General features: G+C 40.8%; 1 protein-coding gene across 1 annotated transcript; it reads right to left on the reverse strand.

The window, feature by feature from the left end:
• Positions 1-1,608: 1,608 nt before the first annotated feature.
• On the reverse strand, positions 1,609-3,738 carry LOC106011491. Its single transcript, XM_013081423.1, has 3 exons — positions 3,682-3,738; positions 2,712-2,855; positions 1,609-1,815 (listed from the first exon to the last, which is right to left on the reverse strand). Exons 2-3 carry the CDS (start codon positions 2,829-2,831, stop codon positions 1,609-1,611), a joined length of 327 nt encoding a protein of 108 aa, XP_012936877.1. The 5' UTR covers positions 2,832-2,855; positions 3,682-3,738.
• Between the last annotated feature and the right edge of the window lie 5,965 nt (positions 3,739-9,703).

Below are 9,703 nucleotides of genomic sequence, written 5' to 3' on the forward strand. Positions count from 1 at the left end.
GAAACAGAAAGATTCCGCAAGGGCATAAAGTAAGAGTATATTATGATGTTATACGTGCATCTAGATGTATTATTCGCCTCTGTGATCGAGAGACATTGAGACAGAGAGACGTATACACACACACACACACACACACACACACACATACACACACACAGTCATCCCTACACACCGTCTGACATTCCTACAGACAGACAGACAGACAGACAGAGGGAAAGAGAGAGAAAGAAAGAAAGAGAAAGAGAGAGAGAGAGAGAGAGAGAGAGAGAGAGAGAGAGAGAGAGAGAGAGAGAGAGAGAGAGAGAGGGAGGGAGGGAGGGGGGATAAAAGAAGAGACCGGGAGAGACCAGAATAACGACTGAGAGATGCAAAGGACTTATGTCAAAATCAAAACAGAGAACAAGAACTAGATCTAGTACAACAGGCGCTTTTCTGACGAATTGAAGTAGAAACCTATCCATCCTTTTCTCTTTTTTCTTCATATTCTTTCGCTCCATCCCCCGTCCCCCCTCCCCCACCCCCCTCCTACACACACACACACACACACACACACACACACATACACACACACACATACACACACACACACACACACACACACACACATACACACTTCCTTCTGTTTTTAACCTCTCCCATTCTACGTTCCATGTTGATGGTATTCCTGCCATTCAAATAATCAATCTGCCAAAGCCATTTACCTTTAACTCAAACATAAAGTTTTCCAAATACAATATTATTTTCCCAAAGTAAATTCACTTGTTTTCAACATGTGGGCAAAAGCATTGCTTTCACTTCATTACTTTGGTCAGTGTGATTTTTTAAAAAATACCTTTAAAACTGACGGGCAGTACAGCCTTTACAATGAAAATTGAGTGGGAATGGATGAGTTAACAGCTGTGGAGTGTTCGATACGTCACTAAAATAGGCTCTGATGGAGCAGTTTTGTCCATAATAATTAAGTATTTTGTTTTTTCAGATCGTTGAAACCTTCAGAAGTACACACTAGAAACAACTAGTTTGTTGATAGAAATAATTAAATTCGTATACACTACTCGCTTAACCGCAACTTTCGGTACCGGACATTCTTTCCGATCAATACAAAACGTACTTCAAATATTAACGTAAACTGCAACCCCCCCCCCCCCCCCCACCCCCAACTCTCACTCTCTGTCTGTCTGCCTGTCTGTCTTTCTCTCAATCTCTCTCTCTCTCTCTCTCTCTCTCTCTCTCTCTCGCTCTCTCTCTCTCTCCGCTCTCTCTCTCTCTCTTTCTCATTCTATTTCATTCCCTCTCTCTTTCTCGTTCTGTTTCATTCCTTCCCCTTTATCTTTCTTTCTCTCTCTCTCTCTCTCTCTCTCTCTCTCTCTCTCTCTCTCTCTCTCTTCCTCTCTCCCCCTCTCTCTCCACTTCTCTCTTCTTTTCTCTTTCTCTCTCCTCTATATCTCCCTCTCTCTCTCTCACTTTGTCTCCCCCTCTCTGTCTCTGTCTCTCTCTCCCCCCCTCTCTCTGTCTCTGTCTCTGTCTCTGTCTCTCTCTCTCTCTCTCTCTCTCTCTCTCTCTCTCTCTCTCTCTCTCTCTCTTTCTCCCCTCTCTCACTAACTCTCTTTATTTCCCTCTCCCACAACCAAGCCTCATACTTTTAAGATTGGTCTTAAACTTACTTGCAGCATTGTTGCCTCGGATGTAGCCGAAGAGTTTCCAGAACATGCTTGATCTTTGTCTCCTATTAAGATCTTGGGTATCGCTGGTAATGGAGGTACTGACCCAGGCATTCTGTGATACGTACGTGCGGATTTCGTAGCCCTCTCGTGTCTGCAAAGGGAGATGACACAATGTTAAGCGAGCGTTTATATTTAAGAAGCATGGTTATTGCCCCTCATTTCTTTCCATTCGCCAGTCTGACGTGGCGCTTCTGTTTGGTTAGGGTTTTACGGTGTTCGCAACTGCATCAGGTCATTTGAGCACGCTTGACACAGTTCTTTCACAATGACGTGGTTTTAAGGTTTAAAATCTGATAGGTCTTTTGGCTTTGTAAATTTTGAAGCAGATTCTCGTAATTAAGCATAAATAACAAATGCCATTTTTAACGTAAGGGACAATTGCCGAAGAAAAATTTCACCAGTTTTTCCCCCTCGAAAACGCTTCCTACCCAATCATCCTCAACATAGCACAAATGCCTATGAAAGGGCAAATATGTAAATGCTCTTTACTTCTATTGTTTGGGGAATTTTGTGTCTCTTTGTGCGTGTGTTTGGGGGTGTGGGTGTGTGAAAAGGTAGCAACTCCCTGAGGATATAGCAAAGTCACCGAGGAGGGGAGAGGGGGGCGATTACATCTGAAATAGAGCATTGGTCTCTTAAAAGAACAGGAACATTTGCAAAGTATTGGAGGGGTACGGGGAATTCTATAATGCAAACAATTAAACACAATATAATAATATGACAGAGACAGACGGACAGAGAGCGAGCGAGAGAGAGAGAGAGAGAGAGAGAGAGAGAGAGAGAGAGAGAGAGAGAGACAGAGACAGAGACAGAGACAGAGAGAGAGAAGGAGAGGGAGAGACACAGAAAGTGACAGAGACAGAGACAGAGAGATGGATAGTTGTGGTAAGGGGCAAATTTCTTGTTTATTTTACGAACAATTCAAAACCAATTAATATGGTATAATGAGTACGGATAAGTTCTTCAGCTTGCTACACACGCACATACCTCAGTAGTAAACAGAGGACAGTCAAATCTCTTGCAGAACGCAGGTTTGGTCGGGGTCTGAGCCAGTGCAACCACACCGAGGCAGGCGAGAACAGCAACGGTTGTCCAGTGGGAAGCCATGACTGGTTTCTTCGGTTGTAGAAACTGTGAACATAACGCCAATGTGTTGTCATGTCTCTCAGACGAAATCATGGCGGAAACCTTTGAGGATTTTCACGTTATAAGACTTGTTTACTAACTGGACTTACTTAAATCTTTTAAAAAGCTGTTTTGTTCAGTAGGCAACGCAAGGGAAAATTATGAGGCACTTATATTAAACGAATGAGAAATTTTACAAAAGCAACATAAAAAAGTATATTATATGATAATGTGTGTGTGTATGCGCGTGTGTGTGTGTATGTGTGTGTGTTTGGGTGTGTTTTTGTGTGTGTTTTTTGTGTGGACATTTGATTGCATTATAGGTTTGTATATCTTTTTCTTCACAAAACCTCTTAGTTTTGGTAATCATATTCAGATGATAATGCCTTCAGCAGGTACCATACCTGAAGAGTGTAGCAGATTTTCTATAGCTAAGAGTTATAGAGTGTACTGGTGGTCACCGCGGCAAACAGGAGATAATATGAATAACGCTTTGAATTAAACCTTCTGTGTTAAACTGAGGCCTGGAAAGCCCTGATTTAATAATTCATTTATTGTTTCTTGACTCGAGATCTTTGAGTTTGAGGAGTTTTAAGTGCTTGGCATACTGTTTTCGTTTTGAGATAAAGAGACATTTTAGACTGCTATTTACTTTTTACCGAACACTATACCAACCTGCGCAACAATGCGCTCTTAATGCTGATTTGTTTTGACACTTAAATGCGTGTCATCTATGCTACACGACATTTTTCTTCGATTTTTTTTTCAATTAAAATATAAATTTAAAAAACAACTAATTCCATTCGAGATAACAAGGTACAATGTGACTTACCTTGCGTTTCGGAAGTTGCAGTTCGGGAGTTGAAGTTGTAGGCTTTGTTTGCAGCCTGTGATGTGTCTGGAATAGCTGGCAAGTTGATGGTGGTTTGTAAGTCAAACTCACATTGTTTATATAGTGAGAGTGATGTAGGCCTGGTTATTCTATTTTTGAGTCACGTTTCTCTTGATGCCTTAACCCCCCCCCCTCTCCCCCACCCCCCTCGTCCCTAACTATCCCCCTCTTTGTTTTAGCTTTCTTATTTTTCTTTTATTAGGATCTAAAGGTCCAAAAACTGGACGTCATGCAACGAAAGATAGAACGAAGGCATTCAGGTGTAACGACGTCACTGCAAAAGTTATATAAATGAGACCCTTCTCCGCGGTCCAGAAGAAAATCGCTCTAAATTGCCCCCAAAATGTAAAAACTCGTTGAGCCCATATAGCACAGGTTGATAGCCTGTTTGGATATTTCTTATTTGATCGACTACGTATGAACCAGGTTCAGTGTTGGCCAAAACTCAGCTTCTGAACCCCATTCTCCCAACGTGGTTCAGCCGACTGCCTTCTTCAAATGTAAGAGATCTGCTGAGATGCAATGTCCATACAGCTTAAAGTAATGCGGCTTTTTCTGTTGGAAAAAATAGAAGAAAAACGCAATTTACTTTAAGCTAAACTGCCTTCGAAATGTCAATTAAAACATTAATTATTCTCTCTTACAGGAGCTTAAACGCCGCTCAAAGGCAAAGCACAAAAAGTTTTCCATGGTGTGGTGAGGTATGGGTTTTGGTTCTTTTTCACCAAGGTAAAATTATACTGTATGTTGACAAAGGAGTTAAGATTGAAGAAGGAAGAACGAAAGTGTATACGCCAATAGCAAAAGCCACGCAGTCCTCTATGTATACATAGAAGCTCATCCAGGCTGTTCTGACATTGCAGGAGTTTTATCACATGCAAGTGGGTAATGGGTCCAATTAATGTTAGATCCATCTCTCTGACAGAAACGACAAAATTGATCATAACTTCAACTGAGGCAAAGAAATAAGAAACCTGCCAAAACGTCTACTATCTTTATCTCAAGTGAACAATAAACCTGTTTGACATGAAGGTCTATATACGAATGATGGTACAACTGGCAGTTGTCATAGCCACGTAGCTTTAGTTTAAGACCACTGTATGGTCCAATAATTTACAATGTCTTAAAAAATGTGAAACAGTGGTAATGCTTGTCATTGCTTACGACATGACATATTCAGATAGATAAACAGGTAAATAGATGGAACGTTAAACAAATACAGATCGATCGATCGATAGATAGATAGATTAACCGACTGAGCGACAAAAAAATAATACAGACATATAGATAGACAGATTCAAAAATTGTCTAACACGGAACCCACAAGCCTTAAAAAGACGATTTTTAAAATGTTGATATTACTTGTTCCCCAAAGTGTTGTGGTGTGTCTCCACAACCGGGCATGGTCAATGGTCACAACAACGTGGACAGAAACGTGCCGCGGCTGTACAGGTGACTTTTGCTGCGACCGAGGTCAAGAAATGACAGCCTAATTACCATATCCATCTCAGAAACGTAGTAGTGTGTCTGAGTGTTGTGAAAGTAAGCGGCTTCGTCTAGCGACCAGGATGTCCCAAGAGTGAGCCAAACTCTCATAATACTTATAAAACGTAGTCATTCCCTTGGCCTTAGGAAACGACCGTCACTCGAAAACAAGTTCCCTTGGCGACATTTTGTATGAGTTGAAGGTCAACTGTTACTGGGGACGTTCTATTTCAGAAGTTTTCTGTAACCTCGTGAAGCTGCTTTCTCTCTCTCTCTCTCTCTCTCTCTCTCTCTCTCTCTCTCTCTCTCTCTCTCAATCTGCCTGTTTTTGGCGCTGTGTGATCGTGATCAACGTGTGGAAGATCGAAGTTCAACTCCAAGTATGGATCGTAATTGACCCGTCTTTCTTTGTATGTTTTCCTGCAGGACGGTGTCCTATTACGATACAGAACTTGGCCATCGAACAGACCTAATCTGATTGAAAATACATGCAGTTTATACTAACTTCAAATCGATTTGGGTTAATTATGGGGCAGAGGTGCCTCAAATCTGCCAGAATGGGGAAATCCAGGCAGTGTAGGTGTATTATGATGTCACAGAAAAATCGAGGTACCCTGTAAACAGCCCCCCCCCCCCCGCTCACCCGCTTGGGGGAATCAAGCTCATTGTCTTTTATTTTATGGCTACCCTCGCAGAGAAAGCGAAGATTATGTGGCGAAATCATCAAAACAATATTATTTGTCGAGGTGATTTAGGAGAACATGTCCTACCTTTGATGTGTTGGATAATCCGGACTGATCCATTGCTAATCGTTTCTTTTAGGTCCTTTGGAAGAGCCTCTTAGGAGCGACTCTGTATTGCTTTTTGAATTAAGCCTCATTGAACTAGACAGCATGTCTCTTACTATTCTGTATTGGTAGCCGTCGATCAGGACTCATGGTTTGTTTCTTCTCGACACGTTTTGATTTATGAGTAGACAAGAAGCAAGATACTTTCGAACAGATGCTTCATCCCCTCATAAATTCTTGTGTTAACTTCAATTCACCATCAACCCTGATGCCGTCCACCTTCGTGGTATAGGCAGATTCAAAGTTTGGAACTCGGTCCACAGTACGGAGACATAATTTATTCAGAATGTAGAATCTACCATGTCATAAAGTGAGGTCGGCAGCTACTTTGAGTTTTCAATTTCCGCATGCACGCCAGATGCGGAAAAGGCTTGTATTCATACCTTAGCAGACAGTGTTTTAAAAAATTAGATCTCCAATAATGCCCCCTTTTCACCATAAGTTTAGAACAGAAATGAAATTTTGGTTAAACTGCACCTGGAGCAAAAAAGGCTTGAGTTGAAAATAAGTATAGCAAACAAAAAAGTATTTGGAGACCTTTTCCATGTATTCAGACAAAGCTGCGAAGAACACACGACCTGTTTACTGCTAACATTCATAAAGAGCTGACACTAGAAGAATTTATGGGAAAATTTTGTTTTAAAATGCTACCAGTCTGAACATTCATAGAGGAAAATATTGAGTCTATTTTCATTCATCATTCTATCTTAACCTGTAAGCCCACACTACGACAAAACATTGGGCCAACTGTTTTGCGGATGAGTTGTTGACAAGGAAAATAAGAGAAGCACAACTAAATGATTGTTTCCTGTTAGGGCGGAAGGCTTATCTTATGTTTATTGTCCGCATCTTACTGACAAAACCGCTGAAGCTGCAAATACAAGACAAAAACATTTGGTATCCCCAGTGTTTTTAACAATAGTGAAAATTCGCCCCCCCCCTCCCTCCTTCCCCGGTCCTGCGTTGCGCATTAACGACACTTGTCTGTTCACGTCTTCCCATTTTTCACCAAACCGGACCTCAGGTGACCATTAACAAAGGTCACGTTTAAGTTTACTTTGCCAGAATGTGGTTGATTTGTCGGATTTGTCTCCCTCTGCTCTTAGGGAAAGACAGGGGTTCTACTACGTCCACGGGCTTGTTGTATTACAATTTGTGTTTTTAAGATATGCGATAATCATAATATTAATGCAGGTCGTTCCTGTAGCCTCCACTCCTGTATAATAAATAATAATACATTTGCAGTACCTTCATCTCAACACCTAATATATGTGAACGAACATGCATTCAAACGATATTTAACAGAAGAAGACATTCATACATGTACTCTTTGGCGTTTATGCACAACACATTAAGATGACATTTCATGAAGTATGCTTCACATGAATAATAAGATTTTGCAAGAGACTTTGTATCCCTCAATCGTCGTGGGAGAGAGAGTTCCAGATTGACTGAGCTAGATAACATAAGGGCTTCGCAGCAAATTATTTACTTCCTTTCCGAGGCGCTCTCATAAAAAAACGCATCTCCTGATCTAAGACATCTTGGTAAAACATACTTTTAACAAAAAAAGCGCATTTCCACCAGGCAAGTGCTTATGCCCTTTATAATAAAAGATAGAAAACGTGCACCATAATTTGGTTCTTACAGTAAGCCTCTCTCTCTCTCTCTCTCTCTCTCTCTCTCTCTCTCTCTCTCTCTCTCTCTCTGTGCCATCGCTATGTCTCCATATACTTGAGCTAATAGTACCACCGAATAAAAAAACCTCACACACACACACACACACACACACACACACACACACACACACACACACACACGCATCGACGTTGATACATCGATGACGACACACAGCCACTTGGTTACAGAACTGTATGAAAAAAATTCTATTCTGAAGCAATATAAAAACGATTGCGTGCATCGGGAATACCGTCAATTGCACATTAAAATTGGCGAACAATTAAATTCGTTTTAGCACTGATTTGAATTTTGATAAAGGGGTTGACTCCCGTAGATGTGCTGGTAATGCGTTCCATACTGAGGGATTGTAATGTGAAAAGGCTCTCCCTTCTAGTCTCTGACTTTTACTTTGAACAGGTTTTCTTTTATTAGCCTTTCTTAAAGGCGGAGATGGTATGTATTCGATGATAGAATAGATATGATGGTGCAACATTGTTAACGCACTAAAACCAAAGGAAAGCTGTCTTGCATTGAACACGTGCTTTCACAACGATCCAGTGCAATGGGATAAATATTGGCGTTACATACTCCTTTAGACTGAGAGGTTGCTTTAAAATTATGCCAGTAGATTGATTCTGGAGTTGCTGCAATCTGTTTATCGTTCCAGTAGAAACATTCACTATAAAAATATAAATGATGTTGCCTAAATACAAGGGGGAGGGGAAGGGAGTTGGAGGGGGCTTAATTTTTAACGCATTTGTGGTCTGGGACAGCAATCGAATAGTAGTTCTGTTACTTGGTGCCAATGGCGTTTTCTTGAAGTGGGAGTAATGTCGTACGTTCTTCCTTTTAGTGATATGATTCTCGCAACATGGTTTCGAGAGCGCTGAAAATTCAAGACGATGTTCGGGTGGGGGAGGGGAGGGGATGCTATAAGAGAACATAAAATATGAAAAGATATTTTTCAATGAGGGTTCATTAACAAATAAATATGATTACCCAATTCTACGTAACTTTCAGTAAATCAATTTGCATAAGTGAGAAATGAGGTGCTCCATAGATAGCTTTGTTAAATAAATCCTTTGGTCCTAGTACTATAACATGTACTCTACATGAACAAACATACGACCCTTTGAATTGCACAATAATGCCGCCTTTATTCTCTTTGTAAAGTTGTAGTTTATTGTCTAACATCCATGTTTTGATGTCATCGGTGACTTGGCCCAAGTTTAAAATTAACGAATCAGCAGTCGAAGGTAAAGAAAATAATACAGCTGTATGAAGCAATGGTTATCCAAGTTGTTTGTATGTTTCTTTTCTTTAAAAAATAAATAAATTGAAATACAAAAGCAACTGTGCAGACGGTTTCCAAAATAACGATCCCGAGGAAGAAGAAGAAAAATGTCAGATTGACTACAGAACACCCTCCAGTAACGCCAAGTAATGTTTGATGCTATGGTTGTCAACGATTACCGGCTGTTAAGGAATGTCCCGGGTTGTAACCTTGGGTAAACGAAAGACGCGGGTCAGACTCCTGTGGGAAGTGATAGACGTCGTTTAGAGAACCTGGATGTTTAGTTTTATACATGCGTGTTATGAAGTCGTAAAAAAACAGAAGGAATTCTTTGTAGATAAATTGAAATAATGAAATTACCATAAACGCTGAGCAATTAAAGAAATATAGTGCCCATATAGCTTGTTTTTAAGTATTTTTTCCTAACAGGGGGTGAGTCAAAAGCGCTTAACCCCCGTGGCGAGGGGAAAATAGAGGCTAAACCTGTTTTCCCAAAGGCAAAGGTCATTTCAGAGTCTCGTGGTCAACTTAAGGTCAACAGTTACCCCCGTGCGTTCTATTTTTGTACTTTTCTGTCCCTTAGTGCTCTCTCTCTCTCTCTCTCTCTCTCTCTCTCTCTCTCTCTCTCTCTCTCTCTCTCTCTCTCTCTGTCTTT

The sequence above is a fragment of the Aplysia californica genome, unplaced genomic scaffold (genome assembly GCF_000002075.1).
Source record: "Aplysia californica isolate F4 #8 unplaced genomic scaffold, AplCal3.0 scaffold00130, whole genome shotgun sequence".
In the NCBI taxonomy this organism is placed as follows: domain Eukaryota; kingdom Metazoa; phylum Mollusca; class Gastropoda; order Aplysiida; family Aplysiidae; genus Aplysia; species Aplysia californica.